Source organism: Mizuhopecten yessoensis, unplaced genomic scaffold (genome assembly GCF_002113885.1).
Source record: "Mizuhopecten yessoensis strain PY_sf001 unplaced genomic scaffold, ASM211388v2 scaffold1961, whole genome shotgun sequence".
In the NCBI taxonomy this organism is placed as follows: Eukaryota; Metazoa; Mollusca; class Bivalvia; order Pectinida; family Pectinidae; genus Mizuhopecten; species Mizuhopecten yessoensis.
The window spans coordinates 1,612,266-1,630,578 of NW_018404308.1; the positions used below are offsets into that span (position 1 = coordinate 1,612,266).

The 18,313-nt window shown below is 40.0% G+C and overlaps 1 protein-coding gene across 3 annotated transcripts in view; it reads left to right on the top strand.

The window, feature by feature from the left end:
- LOC110443840 (endonuclease/exonuclease/phosphatase family domain-containing protein 1-like) overlaps window positions 1–18,313 on the top strand; it is a 52,849-nt gene that overhangs the window by 18,943 nt on the left and 15,593 nt on the right. For all 3 annotated transcript variants that reach the window (XM_021488268.1, XM_021488276.1, XM_021488284.1), the window contains exons 3-4: window positions 4,512–4,563; window positions 12,846–12,953. In XM_021488268.1, coding sequence (XP_021343943.1) covers window positions 4,512–4,563; window positions 12,846–12,953 — 160 coding nt within the window. The remainder of the gene's footprint in view (window positions 1–4,511; window positions 4,564–12,845; window positions 12,954–18,313) is intronic.

Sequence of the window (18,313 nt, forward strand, 5' to 3'; positions counted from 1 at the left end):
AGTGTTTTATGGTCGTACTGTAGTAGATTTGACTATGTAAATGTGTCTACCATTAATTGCTTGTTGGGGTGATTACTTGGAAGGTATATACTCCTTTTATTTGTGTTTGAACAGATTGGCCAAATAGATGAATTTATTGAGTTCCAAAAACATGATTGTGGTCAATTGTTGAGTAGTTGATCATTGACCAGGTTTCACCTGGACTTGACCAGTTGTTTGTCCGGTCAAGTTTGGTGAGTGGTAAAGCGTCTGGGCAGGTATGTTACACATGTACCTGGTATATTGTTAATACCAGTAAGTAGATAAAGAGTGTACATGTACATGTTTATTTGACCTGAATAGAATGGTCGCACCATTTAATATCGATCTTATTTATTTACCCAATTAATGCTTATATAAATCTGTGTATGCTTCATTAAGGCAAACCAAAAAGATATTTGTGTTTCTGCTATTATCCTCAGAAAAAATTGGGTAGGTAGGCTATTTTTTTTTTTTTGGGAAAATATTTTTACTATGTTCATATAGAGCATGAGTTCAAACTTGAACAGTGCATATCACTAAATGCCAATACAAACTTTAAGGTAGGCACAAAACACTAGGGTGGTTAGTTAGTGGAAACACAAGCTTTTTTATTTGGTCTAATATATACTCTGTATGGTTCAGCTTTAAGTTAAGTACATGTTATTGACCTACTGTACACCATTTTGAGCAACAGGTACAATTGGAAGTCGAAATGTTGATGATTGCTTGTTGTTAAGTACACCACACCTGTGCTAGGTTCTAGTATACAGGTGAGGACGACCAGGTGAGTAGGTACAGGTGTGAATGTCCACATCGTGGTATCTTTCACAATGGTGTCACCTATATAGGTGTTTATGGCTACTCTGAAACTGATGGCTAGTAATACACTCTTCACAGCACTGTCAGCTTGTGAAGATTTTTGAATGATTTTAGGAAAGATTTAAATAATTTCTTAGTTTTATTTTTTTGAATAGTGAGTTTGCATCCCAACAACAATGCTATAAACATTTGTATATATCTGGTATAAACCCCTTGATCTGTTTGATTTCCATGACATCAAGTACAGCAGTGGACAATCAGCTCCGTAGACGCGGATCACTACATGCATTGCCTATACAAAAATCAATGATCAGTACTACAGATTGGTGTCCTGTCCATATTTACCACAATTCCTGTGATCCAGCTCCCTACTAGCTCCTCACACCCAGGGCTAGCTCCTCACACCCAGGGCTAGCTCTCACACCCAGGGCTAGCTCCTCACACCCAGGGCTAGCTTTCACACCCAGGGCTAGCTCCTCACACCCAGGGCTAGCTCCTCACACCCAGGGCTAGCTCTGACACATACAAATGTCATTTTGTGGCAACATTCTGATATTTACAGATACACACATGAAAACACACTGTTGGTTATACATGTTTGGTAACTCTCTGTAAAATAGGTTTCTATTTATTGAAACGTAGCGACAGCTATATAGGTTAAATACAAATGTTGGGCAAGATTTCACAGGTAAACCTGTAATTTGTACCCCAAGATGTTTAAATTTGAATTTTGAGAAATATTGACAGGTAATTTGATAGTGTACCAAGAACTTACTCCAGAGAAATTATTCAATGTACATGCAGTGATACACCAATGATTATAGTAGATATTTGTGAAAATTCATGTGGAATGTTAGTACACATATACTACTCCGTATGTTGATCATGTTCCTTATGTATAAGACTCAATAGGATTAGAGCCACATATTGCACTGAATGAACATGTACACACATAAAAGATTTTAGTAAAATGAATGATGATTCCTTCCATTTGCTTAATGCCTATATACATGCATAAAAGAATTTGGTAAAATATTTGATGATTTATTGCATTTGGAAAGTACATGAGGTTAAATTGTAGCTTAAGGTTAGCTGGGCCTTCACACCGATACAGACGTAATGTACAGTTGATACGTGATCTCTCTCTCTATAATGAGGCGTTGAAGGGAGGCAGGTTGTCGTAGACAAATGTAGATAGCTTTTAAATTCTTAAGTAAAAATATATGCACTGTGTGTCTCTCATGAGCTATTTTAATTTGTGGTGTTTACGTTAAAGTTGTATCTCTGAGATAAATCTGGTAAACACAGCTAAATAAACCTCCGCAATAACTGTACTTGTTTGAAACAGTCAAACACCTCAATTACTGAACAGTTCACCTTTGACCTTATACATGTAGGTAGAGTTAATGAGGTTTCCTTATATGGATTTAATCAAACAAACAAAAATCAGAGTTTCTAATTCAAAGAAGCTTTATATATGCCACCAGGTTGTAAAGAGTCGGACATGTGTACCATTCACATATTTTTGTGTGATAAATGTGCAAGATGAAGATGTAAATCAACGTAGGATTACATAAACTGTATTTATTTATCGTGATCAGCTCTTGTCCAGTCTAATTCTGACATAAATATATCTTGTTTGTTAATTATGTCAACCATTGTATACACCATCACTTGGTGTGTGATAAGTGATATGTGTAAACTGTACAGATTAATTAAGACACGACTTGAGACTGATCGTTTAGGAGACACGACTTGAGACTGATCGTTTAGGAGACTGGAAGGTGTGTGATAAGTGATGTGTGTAAACTGTACAGATTAATTAAGACACGACTTGAGACTGATCGTTTAGGAGACACGACTTGAGACTGATCGTTTAGGAGACTGGAAGGTGTGTGATAAGTGATGTGTGTAAACTGTACAGATTAATTAAGACTTGAGACTGATCGTTTAGGAGACTGGAAGGTGTGTGATAAGTGATGTGTGTAAACTGTACAGATTAATTAAGACTTGAGACTGATCGTTTAGGAGACATGACTTGAGACTGATCGTTTAGGAGACACGACTTGAGACTGATCGTTTAGGAGACTGGAAGGTGTGTGATAAGTGATGTGTGTAAACTGTACAGATTAATTAAGACTTGAGACTGATCGTTTAGGAGACTGGAAGGTGTGTGATAAGTGATGTGTGTAAACTGTACAGATTAATTAAGACTTGAGACTGATCGTTTAGGAGACTGGAAGGTGTGTGATAAGTGATGTGTGTAAACTGTACAGATTAATTAAGACTTGAGACTGATCGTTTAGGAGACTGGAAGGTGTGTGATAAGTGATGTGTGTAAACTGTACAGATTAATTAAGACTTGAGACTGATCGTTTAGGAGACTGGAAGGTGTGTGATAAGTGATGTGTGTAAACTGTACAGATTAATTAAGACTTGAGACTGATCGTTTAGGAGACTGGAAGGTGTGTGATAAGTGATGTGTGTAAACTGTACAGATTAATTAAGACTTGAGACTGATCGTTTAGGAGACTGGAAGCTCTCTCTGGGTATTGATTCCACTTTAATTCTCAGGCACAATTACTTTTTCAAACCTCCGTGTGCTATAGCTGTGTGTGAGTGATTCTGGGGGGATCGTCACTTTGGTAATCAAAGTTGTCCTGTAAATCAATTGCACTTCCAAACTGGTTAAGGTTGAAACAGTCAAATTTGAAATTTCAGGGTTTTCTAAGTATAAAATAAACATGGTTATTTGTGGTATTATAGGGCTGCAATATGCTAACCAACGAAAGAGGCAGCAGAAGATTTATCTTTTTGAAAATGAAAAAAAGATGTTGACAAAGATATTTTTGTCTCTATTGCCATCATCAAGTAAAGTTGCCGTTTTTCCTGAGCTTGTTTATTACTGTGTTAGTAAACAGGATCAGTAAAGAGCTTGACTAGCTTCAATATCAGTTATAGGTTAGCCAGACTACCAGAGGAACTGATCATTAGTAGATTTGTACTCTATCAATATTCCATAGCACATCCCCCATGTTTTGTCTGTCCTCAAGCTTTTTTGAGGCATTTATCCTAAAATTATTTCACCATAATGATAAGTTACCAAATTTGTGTTTTGTTTTCTCAAAATGAAGAAAATCTGAGGGAATATTTCCACAATTTCAATAAATTTTCAATTCATTCAGGCTGTTGTAAAATCTAGGTAGGAAAACACTATTAAACAGTTTGTCCACGGCATATTTCATACTATTTTACTGAATTTGGAATTCATTTACATCTTGTGTTGTATTGTATACCAAAAGTAGGTCACTGTGACCTAATTATTTTGTTTGGGTGTTATAAGGTCACTGTGACATACATTACTTGTATCATAATTGTTTTGGTCTATACTGATACAAGCTTTTGTTGAAAAATTGATAAATCTATACATTTGTATCACAAAACAAATGTTGTTTTGGACTTAGTTGCTGTTCTCTCCAGCAGAATCCTCTTTCGTTTTCTGTGTATTGCTGTGCTAACAAACTTAAAGCAGAAGTCAAACTTTGTGAGATGTTAACAGTTGGTACATATTTCAGTAGTTATTTTCTGTCTATTTTCCCCTTGATTGACAATTCTGATTAAGATGTTTTGTTTGTGTCGGCCATTACAACTGTTTTCCATTGTTTCTGCAGGCTGAGTTTGGTGGCATTCCAAGAACTGTCTGACGAGGAGGCACTTACAAAGGTGAGTATTGCCACGTTAATCAGTATCCATGACAACAAGCAGTGCCTGTGATAATTAATGGTGCTCACAAAATACACCATCTGTAGTCTGTTATTGTGATCACTGTGGTACATGGGCAGAGCTGTAGAAGTAGAAGGACTTGTGGATATATATATATTATACCTTTCTTGACCTTTAAATCATTACTATCTCAACCACTTTTACATCCCCACCCCCACAGGCAGGGTAACATTGACATACTGTACCAGCATGTGTAGAAGAGGTGATCACCAAAAACTGTTAAACCCATTCACCCCTGAAATTTCATAATGAACTATTCCAGCCTTTGAATTGGAAGAGTTAAAATGTGTTTTCAGGGGTGAATGAGTTAAGGATCATCAAACCATTGACAAAAACTGTGACTATGCACTAGAAAGTAATTATCTAGCGGACCTTTAGTTGTGATTTCACTTCAGAAAAGCAAACCATACCTTGAGGGATTTAAATGAAAAACTAATGAAGAAGAAATAACAAAAAGGTATTCAACAACCATGTAACGAGAATAAAAAATGCAATGGGAAACTGAGCTACCTGGTCAGCAGTAGGACCTGGTCCAGCTGCTGTTTTATCCAAATGAATCTTTAGGGGAGGTTACTGTATGTATGAAAGAATTCTCTTATGTTTTACCAACATTAAACAATTAAAACAAAGTTTAAACTTATACATTCTTATTAACTCTCTTAATTATTTTTTAAGTTATATGCAAAATATAATTAGTGTGAAGCATATTTTACCAAAGAAGTTATGTTTTTTAAGCTTTGACATGCAATAGTTACAGAAAATGAGGAAAAAACGTTCAAAAAAATGATAGTGATCAAAACGTACTTGAACAATATGTACCCGAGTGTGACATTTAAGGGTATAGAGTACCTTACTCTGGTAGGTTGTCAAGGTGACTTTGACAGGTGACCTGTTCATATGATTGGTCCCAGTGAATGGCTGAATGATACTTAGTGCAAAATGTATATAACCTCTCCATACTTAAAGTTGGAATGTCACATCTGTCACTGGCTTTGTCTCAGCAATTATGTGTGACGATGGTATACATGTTTACCTTAATATATGGTGTATCTACATAGTAAATTTACCTCTATGGTAGATGTTTACCTTAATATATGGTGTATCTACATGGTAAATTTACCTCTATGGTAGATGTTTACCTTAATATATGGTGTGTCTACATGGTAAATGTATCTCTATGGTAAATGTTTACCTTAATATATGGTGTGTCTACATAGTAAATGTACCTCTATGGTAAATGTTTACCTTAATATATGGTGTGTCTACATGGTAAATGTATCTCTATGGTAAATGTTTACCTTAATATATGATGTGTCTACATGGTAAATGTATCTCTATGGTAGATGTTTACCTTAATATATGGTGTTTCTACATGGTAAATGGACCTCTATGGTAGATGTGTAAGGATGAGTCTTGCACTGACAAATTCTTTTGTTTAGTTGAAAAGTAATTAAATGATCTGGTATTCATGCATGGAACTTGGTCTGCCTTAATTAAAACGAGTTATTTGCGTTGTACAGCAATACTAAGGAGTCTGCTGATCTGACATGTGATACAGGCTGTAGAATGGGATTCAAGATTGTTGTGCATGGGGATACAGAAATATTGTAACTTTATTGCACATGTTAAAAACTTGTTTTACACACTTTTTGATTAGTTACATTGTAAACACTCATTACCTGATATAGTTTGATTGATGCTTAGAATTGATTTCGGGTTCCTTCTGTTGTGAGATGAAGCTTTATGAGTCAGTGGTTGGGGGTTATTAAGATGCTACAAGAGCCACTAAGGATGTAAGCCAAGGTTTAGTGTAGGAGCTCGGGGGAAAACAAACACATAGTAATATGGCTTCCCTGTAGTGGTGATTCACAGACCTTGTACACTGGAGAAGTAGTATAGGCACCTCCTTCCTTGTACTAGGGTTGGATGACTAGACAAGATAGGTACCCAGTACTTTATAGGTGAATATAGCCAATCAATGTTTGTCTGTAGCCTTGTATAGACAAAGTTAGCGTGTTCTTCATCATCAGAGTACTGGTTCAAGTCTTTGGGTAGACCTCCAACAGTAGGTAGACAAGGGGGAAGGGAGGAAGCTAGGGGAAGGGAGGGAGCTAGGGGAAGGGAGGGAGCTAGGGAAAGGGAGGGAGCTAGGGGAAGGGAGGGAGCTAGGTAGACAGGGGAAGGGAGGGAGCTAGGGAGACAGGGGGAAGGGAGGGAGCTAGGTAGACGGGGTATTAGGAAGACAGAGGGAAGGGATGGAGCTAGGGGAAGGGGGATATTAGGAAGACGGGGGGAAGGGAGGGAGCTAGGGGAAGGGAGGGTGCTAGGGGAAGGGAGGGAGCTAGGTAGAAAGGGTGAAGGGAAGGAGTTAGGGGAAGGGGGGTATTAGGAAGACAGGGGGAAGGAAGGGAGCTAGGGGAAGGGAGGGAGCTAGGGGAAGGGAGGGAGCTAGGGGAAGGGAGGGTGCTAGGGGAAGGGAGGGAGCTAGGTAGAAAGGGTGAAGGGAAGGAGTTAGGGGAAGGGGGGTATTAGGAAGACAGGGGGAAGGAAGGGAGCTAGGGGAAGGGAGGGAGCTAGGGAGACAGGGGGAAGGGGGGGAGCTAGGTAGACAGGGGGAAGGGAGGGAGCTAGCTAGGTGGCGGGGGGTATTATGTAGACAGGGGGAAGGGAGGGAGCTAGGGGAAGGGGGGGAGCTAGGGAAAGGGAGGGAGCTAGGGGAAGGGAGGGAGCTAGGTAGACAGGGGAAGGGAGGGAGCGAGGTAGACAAGGGGGAAGGGAGGGAGCTAGGGGAAGGGAGGGTGCTAGGGGAAGGGAGGGAGCTAGGTAGAAAGGGTGAAGGGAAGGAGTTAGGGGAAGGAGGGTATTAGGAAGACAGGGGGAAGGAAGGGAGCTAGGGGAAGGGAGGGAGCTAGGTAGAAAGGGTGAAGGGAAGGAGTTAGGGGAAGGAGGGTATTAGGAAGACAGGGGGAAGGAAGGGAGCTAGGGGAAGGGAGGGAGCTAGGTAGACGGGGTATTAGGAAGACAGAGGGAAGGGATGGAGCTAGGGGAAGGGGGATATTAGGAAGACGGGGGGAAGGGAGGGAGCTAGAGGAAGGGAGGGAGCTAGGTAGACAGGGGGAAGGGAGGGAGCTAGGTGGAGGAAGGGAGCTAGGTAGACAGGGGGAAGGGAGGGAGCTAAGTAGACAGGGGGAAGGGAGGGAGCTAGGTAGACAGGGGGAAGGGAGGGAGCTAGCTAGGTGGAGGGGGGTATTATGTAGACAGGGGGAAGGGAGGGAGCTAGGGGAAGGGAGGGAGCTAGGCAGACGGGGAAGGGAAGGGATTTGGTGAAGCGGAGGAGAGGAAAGGAAGAGGAAGTTGTTAACAGCCAGTTGTACCTCTGCCACCTGTCAGTACATTCACTACAGCTGTTGATGATACAGAATATACCTAAGAAACATTGTAGCGTCTCAGAAACTATATGTTATAAATCTTGGTTACATGGGATAGTACGTATACTTTGGTTATTTGGAGTGATATACAGATCACTTTTTGCTTTCATTGGGTTGTATATCCTGGATATATGGAATGGTATTTTATGGTTTCATGAGGTGGTATATTATAGTGATATGGGGTGGCATTTCCTGGTGATGTGTGGTGGTATACTCTGGTTATAGGGGATGGAATATTTATGTGGGGTGGTTTACTTTGGTTATAGACTGAATATTAAATTTGTTATAAATTTATTTATTTTATAGTTTATTCACTAGATCAGGTGTGACCTCTAAACATCAGAGTGATTTAAACCTCTTCAATAAAAAAATTCTCAAAACAATCATCGATATTACCACACAGCACTGAAACATGTGTCTCTGTCTCTCCTCTGCATGCTCAGTAAGATGGCCTCAGGGTTACTTGTTGTTGTAAAATCCTCTCAATAAAAAAGTACATTTCTTGGCCACCAGATGTTCATCAATCTACAACAGTGGTTTGATATAAACATGCTTTGTGAAGTGTCTGGTACAGCCTTATGGCTTTCCACCAAACACATCAACTCCACTGATTGCTGCTGTTGTTTCTCTGTGGCAGTGAGCTAGTCTTATTAACCATAGCAAGTTTATCTTATTATGTCAAGGTTATCTTATTATGTCAAGGAAAATCTTTATACATGTGTGGACTTTTTCTCAATTTTTGTTTGTGTTAGTAATATTTGTCGTGATCAAATAGTTAATAATGATTGATAGGAGTACTGGTAGACTTGAAAGCATGTCAAATAATTTTACAATGAGTTTTTCTCTTCTTTGATTCATAAAAATCAACAGATGTATTTTCGTGATAATCCATTTGTATCTTGATGCACTTCTTTGATCATTTCACTTTACAGTACTGAGATTTCCTGTTGATCTGAATGTTTTTGTTAGAACAGTGTGCTAATGGGTGCTATCATTTAGAATGCTGACTGTACTATAGGACCCCTCTGATTTAGGAAAGTTTGTCGACAACAACAAAACAGAGGCAAAAAATAACCATCTAGGCAGAAAGTACTGTTGCCCCAGTATTCTATTTCTTGTTAATATCCCCCCCCCCCCCCCTGTTATGTGAGCCAGGAACTTGTACCCTATGTACATATTTACATGATGTAGTTAACAGTCTATTACAGCCCTGCTATACTGTTATGGTGATAAGAACTGTATCAGTGTTTAACTTCCTATAAATAGACATCCTTCCTGTCAAACAGTCACCGACTGGTTAGGATGAGGTCATCATGTTGCCATTAATTATCAATCACGATTAATAAGCTAACTTGTGATAACACAGGTCATTTCTAGTTGAGAGTCATGTATAACGTGTGATCCAACGATACAGTACTCATACAGTACTCAGTGAAACAAACTTTATAGTTACACCATGTGTCATAAACTTTGGACCCTCAATAAAGAAACTGGTTAATAACGAATTATAATTTTTTAATTGCTCCAAAAAGGGAATATCTTGGGAGATCATTCATATATAAATCAGATACAAAATGTAGCATGTACCCTTAATTCTTGTCTCTATGGACAATGGTTTTGTGTACGAGTCTGAATCAATGCCTTACTACAGGGGTTCTCATGTGAGGCTTAGGAAAAGATTTATATTGAGTGATCTTTATTCTTATACAAGTTTATATTATACTGTATGAGTGTGGGCATATTTGTGCTGGTTTCGTGAATAAAGTAATTGAAACGAATTCATATCACACAAAAATGCACTTATCTCATCAGTATAGGGTGACTAAGGGTTTGTCATTGTGCGTGGGCCCAATTTAAGTTGACAAAATACCAGTGTGACTGTGAGTTTGGTGACAGAATTCTGTCTGGGTTCAAGTGATGGGCAGGGCACTGTGTATTGACCACTGTACTGGGACCTTGGGACATCTTGGCAAGACCTTAACCCTTTAGTCATAAAAAAATAAACAGATAATGTAACACAAGATTTAACAGGAATTTAATCCACTGTTAAATATGGCGGTTTCCCACCGTTTTCATCTGACATCAACATGTTTACATTGTTTCTTACCTGTCATTGACCTATCTCACTAACATGTGTTATAAAACTGAAACAGAGAAGTGCTGAGAAATGGAAACGTGAACATTTTCACAAATTAACACATCCTAATAAAGTCTGGTTTCTCTAGTAAAACATCTCCATAAAACCTGGCTCCTTAAGACCAAAACATTTACAATTTTACATTCCAGTGTATCCCCAACCCACCTTGAAATCTTGTCAGTCGTCAAGGAGGCACTGCCATGATGACTTTGGAAGGTTGGAGTATATACCCAAATTAACATTATAAAGGGGAGGGGGAAGATGTTTCAATATATAATGATATTTACTGAAAAAGTATTAACAGTAACTGTGGCTAGATATACACTGAAGTGGCTAGATATACACTGAAGTGGCTAGATATACACTGAAGTGGCTAGATACACACTGAAGTGGCTGGATACACACTGAAGTGGCTAGATATACACTACACTAAAGTGACTAGATATACACTGAAGTGGCTAGACAACACTGAAGTTGCTAGATATACACTGAAGTGGCTAGATATACTCTGAAGTGGCTAGATAGATGCCTAGCAATCATGGTACAAAATATCAGTAATCTTAGTGTTATCATAATCAAATTAATATTGATCCTGCTATTTGTAATTTGAAATGTGGAAGGAAAGCAGCAGGTTATATAAAATTAGGGTGATGACCTCTCATGTTTTCCTTCTGTCATCAGGTCTCTATCAACTGTTGTTTAATTATTATGATAGCTTGAAAGAGAAAAGATGAAAGGGACTTTCAGCCCTGGACAGCTGTCAGATACAGTAGCCCTGATTAGACAGTTGATTATGGTCAGTGCACAGATTGTTGACATTAGGGACGAATTGTTAGCCCAGTTATTCTGATGGTGGTGTGACCATGTGTCCAGGTGCTGTGATATTGTTTCCCTACATTTCCTTAAGGACTTCTGATGGTGGTGTGACCATGTGTCCAGGTACTGTGATATAGTGTCCCTACATTTCCTTAGGGACTTCTGATGGTGGTGTGACCATGTGTCCCGGTGCTGTGATATAGTGTCCCTACATTTCCTTAGGGACTTCTGATGGTGGTGTGACCATGTGTCCCGGTGCTGTGATATAGTGTCCCTACATTTCCTTAGGGACTTCTGATGGTGGTGTGACCATGTGTCCCGGTGCTGTGATATTGTGTCCCTACATTTCCTTAGGGACTTCTGATGGTGGTGTGACCATGTGTCCCGGTGCTGTGATATTGTGTCCCTACATTTCCTTAGGGACTTCTGATGGTGGTGTGACCATGTGTCCCGGTGCTGTGATATTGTGTCCCTACATTTCCTTAGGGACTTCTGATGGTGGTGTGACCATGTGTCCCGGTGCTGTGATATTGTGTCCCTACATTTCCTTAGGGACTTCTGATGGTGGTGTGACCATGTGTCCCGGTGCTGTGATATTGTGTCCCTACATTTCCTTAGGGACTTCTGATGGTGGTGTGACCATGTGTCCCGGTGCTGTGATATTGTGTCCCTACATTTCCTTAGGGACTTCTGATGGTGGTGTGACCATGTGTCCCGGTGCTGTGATATTGTGTCCCTACATTTCCTTAGGGACTTCTGATGGTGGTGTGACCATGTGTCCCGGTGCTGTGATATTGTGTCCCTACATTTCCTTAGGGACTTCTGATGGTGGTGTGACCATGTGTCCCGGTGCTGTGATATTGTGTCCCTACATTTCCTTAGGGACTTCTGATGGTGGTGTGACCATGTGTCCCGGTGCTGTGATATTGTGTCCCTACATTTCCTTAGGGACTTCTGATGGTGGTGTGACCATGTGTCCTGGTGCTGTGATATTGTGTCCCTACATTTCTTTGGGGACTTCTGATGGTGGTGTGACCATGTGTCCTGGTGCTGTGATATTGTGTTCCTACATTTCCTTAGGGACTTCTGATGGCTGGACATGGTCTGATGAATTTGTTTGATGAAATGATATAGAAATGATATGGTGTCCACTAGATCAGTGATGTGAGATGTTTGGTAGAAACACAGGGCTGTAATTATAAAGTGTGATGACAATCCAACCTCATCCATTAAATATTGTTCTACTAGTAAAATATTGATCCCTATACAAACTTAACCTTAGTTTTCTTATAGGATAAAATGATGATCTGCTTTTCTTGTTAACATATGTTGTTTATATGTTGGAATGTGGATTTGTCATTGAATTTCTACCTTCCAAAATATTAAAACAATCTGTTCACAGTTTATTGGTGATTTCATTTGAATAAAAGATCACACGACACATACATGTACTCTTGCTTGGAGGAACAGTCAGTAGAACTTCAAACCTGTAATGTTTAACAGGAAGTTTATGGAAAATGCTGTTTGACATCTTTGCTCTTGCCAAAACTGCATCAAACACGAAGTAAACACATATCAGGGGGGTTGCACATCAAACAGCCAATGTAAAACAGTTGTTTGTCACATAATCTTTACACAGACTATTTCCTTAGTATATACCAGGCCTTTACTGGTATATACAATGGGGGAGGGTTTCTCACTGAAATAAGCATTTTATTATGCATGTAGTTTATATTTAACATGTTGCACTTTGCAGCTTGACTGTGATTAATTTCAAGTAAAATGGATCTTTGATGTTTACCAATTATAAAAATTAATTTATCTTTATTCATTATTTCCAGATTTGTAAAGAATTAAACAATCCCAGCATTCCAGGGGTGAGGAAGTTTCAGGGTCATCGAGGTGTTTGGAAATGTGTGGTGTCTAAGGCAGCTGGTCGAATGTACCAGGTAAGTAGTGAGGGGCAAACAACTCAGTGTCGCTGAAGTCATTGGTTTGTCTATGAGCCCCACTTTTATAGATAAAACATCCAGGTAATTTTGTTATTCTTATGATTTAAGGGAAGTGATATGTGTGTGACAGGGGCTATGATCCAGTACATAGGGACACTTAGGGTCCAGTACTGAGGGACACTAGGGTCCAGTACATAGGGACACTAGGGCCCAGTACTTAGGGACACTAGGGGCCGGTACTGAGGGACACTAGGGGCCGGTACTGAGGGACACTAGGGCCCAGTACTGAGGGACACTAGGGTCCAGTACATAGGGACACTAGGGTCCAGTACAGAGGGACACTAGGGTCCAGTACAGAGGGACACTAGGGTCCAGTACAGAGGGACACTAGGGTCCAGTACAGAGGGACACTAGGGTCCAGTACAGAGGGACACTAGGGTCCAGTACAGAGGGACACTAGGGTCCAGTACAGAGGGACACTAGGGTCCAGTACAGAGGGACACTAGGGTCCAGTACAGAGGGACACTAGGGTCCAGTACAGAGGGACACTAGGGTCCAGTACTTAGGGACACTAGAGCCAGGTACTTAGAGACACTAGAGCCCAGTACATAGGGACAGTAGGGGCCAGTACATAGGGACAGTAGGGTCCAGTACTTACGGACACTAGGGTCCAGTACTGAGGGACAGTAGGGTCCAGTACTGAGGGACACTAGGGCCCAGTACTTAGGGACACTAGGGTCCCGTACTTAGGGACACTAGAGCCCAGTACATAGGGACACTAGGGGCCAGTACTTAGGGACACTAGGTTCCTGTACTTAGGGACACTAGGGACACTAGGGCCCAGTACTGAGGGACACTAGGGTCCAGTACTTAGAGACACTAGGTTCCAGTACTTAGGGACACTAGGGTCCAGTACATAGGGACACTAGGGTCCAGTACTGAGGAACACTAGAGCCCAGTACATAGGAACAGTAGGGTCCAGTACTTAGGGACAGTAGGGTCCAGTACTTAGGGACAGTAGGGTCCAGTACATAGGGACACTAGGGTCCAGTACTGAGGGACACTAGGGTCCAGTACTTAGGGTCACTAGGGTCCAGTACATAGGGACACTAGGGTCCAGTACTTAGGGACACTAGGGTCCAGTACTTAGGGACACTTGGGCCCAGTACTGAGGGTCACTAGGGTCCAGTACTGAGGGTCACTAGAGCCCAGTACATAGGAACAGTAGGGTCCAGTACTTAGGGACACTAGGGTCTAAAACTTAGGGACACAGATGCTTTATAACTCTCAGATTTTCCAATGCTTGAATGCATATTGCCTAAATATTATAAGACTCTTTCATGCTCAGGGGTGTAGGATAGGGAAATTCCACTCGAGAGGTTTTCAAATTTAGTAAAACTCCAGGCTTTGCTTAGGGTTTTGCCAAATTTGAAAATCCTGAGGGTGGAATTTCCCTATCCTACACCCTTGGGCATGAAAGAGTATTTTTCTCTCATTCCAACTACCAGAATAAGCTTAGAAACCATGAAAATGCGTTTGGACTGTCCACATTTTGAAAATATCAATCCCTCCTTGAGCTTTTTAGACAAAAACAAATCAGCTAGCCGAATTTAGCATATCACATATTGGCAAACACAGTTTGGGCAGGAAAATTAATCACATCTTTCTAAGGTGTACTGTAAATATATTGTAACAGGTTTTTAATTTCATCAAGTCGCCTTTTCTGCAAGAAAGATAGAAATTTCCTACACCTCTTTTTTACCCTGGACAGCTTTATCTTACACACAGGGAAATGAGAGAAAAGGGTATCTTTACCTGGGGGCAGCCAGTCGCTTATAAATCACACATGTAAGTGGATTCTGATTGTCAATTTGGTCATGAACATTGTAATACACCTTTAGACCTATTGTTAAAGGAGCTACTAAGAGAGGATACGTTGAGAAATATCAAGAGAAATGTGAAAGGCTCTCTAATGACCAGGGCCCAACTCTTTATCTCTGAAGATCCTTAAACATGTAAATTCTTAGAAGAGAATCAGCAGAAACGAAAATCTCCAGAAGTTAAACCTGGCATTCCAAATCATAAATTAAAAGAAATACACGAAACAAAAATTGTGAGGTTGACAATATGTGTGGAATAGGACCAGGGTCCAATATAAGGACACAAGTGGTATGATGTTTGTGACAGGAACAAATGTCTCTGTACACAGGTATGTCAACTGGCCACTGATAACAAGTGATAATTGTCACTGACCACTTGACCAGAGATAGGTGTTGTACAGCTTTAGTAAGCTAGTTTAGTACAGAGTGGGCAGTAAATGGTGGAGAAATGTATGTCAATCAGCCACATAAAGCCCTATAGATCTGTCACCAGTGTACACTACAGATAAAGGTCATTCACACCCTGTATAACAGATAGCTCTGTTAGAACCCGATATTTAACGGTCCTTTCAGAAATATTTTATCCTCCTGGTTTGAATTACCATATGTATACCAAACCAAGTGATGGTTGATTACATCTTCTGTCCATCGCCCTCTGAAGTGACTTAAATGCACTGCCATATATTGAATACAAGATCTGTGACAATGTCAGCGTCTAATAGAGAATGTGACATCAGTGTTGATATCACACTAGTTTCCTTGTTGTTATCATACTACAGTACCAGTTGATATTCTGACCAGTTGGCAGGAAATCTATTTAGACAATTTTATAACTGTAACAGGCACCAGAGGTGTTTTTCTTTGATTTGGAATGACTTTTAAGGTCATCATATATGTCCTACAATAATCCTATGGGGCAGCACAATCTCTCACTCCAAGTAGGGGATGGGATTATACACAATCTCTCACTCCAAGTAGGGGATGGGCTTATACACAATCTCTCACTCCAAGTAGGGGATGGGCTTATACACTATCTCTCACTCCAAGTAGGGGATGGGCTTATACACAATCTCTCACTCCAAGTAGGGGATGGGCTTATATCAGGACAATGAAATAGCATTAGTTTGTTTATATTCTACTGAATTGTTATATATATGGGTGGGCTTATTAGCAGGCATGGGCTTATTGCTGGGTATATACAGTAGTTTAAGTGAAGCCTGAGAGACAGTAAAAAGCTTGGTCCAACTTGTGAAGCCACTGATTAAGAAAGTGAACAAAATTGAAATGGTGCAGTATTGATATTGGAAAACAGGTTTATTTTACTTGGGGAAACATTCTTGTTGGTCTAACACTGATCACTACTTATAACACAATAAACAGTTAGGATTGCTTGTAAGCCTTGTTTTACCTACATAGGTTCTTTGGTAGCAGAAACAGTGCATATGCTATAGTGGTACAGTCATTTAGTGGTAGATCCAGGTGCTTTTTAATCACTCATCTCCTGAAAAAGTAGGGTAAATTTTCTTGAAAAAATTGTTCAGGAACAGAGGAATCTAGGTTAAACAGTGAAAAAGAGTTTGAAAAATAGCTTGTGGTAAAATAAAAATAAAACCTCAATACATCAAATGTTAAGTACTACCAGGCTGTGGACAAGTAATGCTTGTTTCCATAGCAACAGTTAAATGCTTCATTGAAAACCATCACTGAATTTCATTCTATTTCATAACTGTTGTAAAATAAATATATAACCGTGTATAAAGATGTACTACCAGGACACTATCACCAGTCCAATGAAGCCCCTTACTGGTATTCACCCTCCACATATGGTTTGTTGTGTACCATGATAAATTCACCCTCATTGTGGAAGGCAGAAATCAAATAGTAGCAACAATTCCCTGGTATACAGTATATTGGTTTCCGATCTGTTACCAATGCACAAAATATTCACGCTGTGATCTTTTTAATGATTCATAAAGCGATCATTTCCTCATGTGAAAATTTCGAGGTGTTTTTTTACAGTTTCCGAAGATTTCTACAATGACCTTTGACCTATGCTTGGAGTGGTGACTAACATTTCTACAATGATCTTTGACCTATGCTGGGAGTTGTGACTAACATTTCTACAATGACCTTTGACCTATGCTGGGAGTCGTGACTAACATTTCTACATTATAATGATGTGACCTTTGACTCACCCTTCCCTAGTGTAGTGCTGGATTAGTTACAGTGGCTGACACAAAGTACTGGGTACTTCAGCACATAGAGGGATAGTTATAACGTTAACTTGTTATATATGAAGTAACAGGTTTGTCCGCTATGAACGGATGTATGTTGGGTACAAAGTGTGACAGCTGTATGATGGTATTGATCCCATTGTTTTACCAGGATGTTTTAACACTGTTCCTGGGACTGATGACTGACATGTTTACTCAGTGGCTAATATATCCTAGTTAGTGGGAATAGGTGACATCACTTCTCAGAGATATCAATTGAACACTGGGTTGGTTTAATGGTGTGTAGTTACAGACGTATTGTCAGATCTAATGGGGATTCAGAGAGGTTTCTGTTCAATAATTGCACATACTTTTATGAGAACATTTAATTGATAACAACTTCCCCAGAAGTACTATATGTGGTGTGACTGGTGTATATTTGTGTGTGTACATGAATTATTTATCAGCAATAAACTTGTGTCTATAAAAAGATTGAGAAGGAATACATGTTCACACTGCCATTGGGGTACCGTGTCAGAGGTCTCCCTGTGATTTTTCATGATATGATTTTCCATATGATATATGGGTTCTCAAAAACAGTCTGTTAGATAGTCTCCCTTCTAATCTGTTAGATGGACTCTGTTTACAAGTGGTGTTTTATGACAGATTTACTCTCAGGACTATCCAGTGGTCTCAGTAACCTAGATAATCTCCTGTTATTTATTGTAGTAGAGTGTAGGTCTCTCAGGAAAGGTTTTTTCCCATAGGTAGAAAGGGTAGCACAAAACAGGCCCTTAATATCTTGTTGTGCAACCTACATTTGTTTTTAGGTCACCTGAGCTTTAGCTCAAGTGACCTATTGCTATCCGTCTTTGTCCGTCGTCGTCCGTCGTCGTCCATTAACATTTTATATTTTCAACTTAAGCTGAAATACCGGCAAAGGGATTTCATTGATATTTCATGGGAAGGTTACTGACATCTCCCTGACCAAGTGTTGTTTTCGGGTCAATCAGAAATCCAATATGGCCACCACGGCCGCCATTTTGAAAAAATATTTCAAACTTAAAGTCAAGTTCTGCTGGGCCGATTGAACTGAAACTTGATAGGAATGATCAACTCATGGTCCTGACAAAGTGTTGTTATTTTTCGGGTCGATCAGAAATTCAATATGGCCGCCACGGCCGCCATTTTGAAAATACCTATTTCATGCTTAGAAACAAGTTCTAATAGGCCAATCTAACTGAATATCGGTCTAGGAATGATC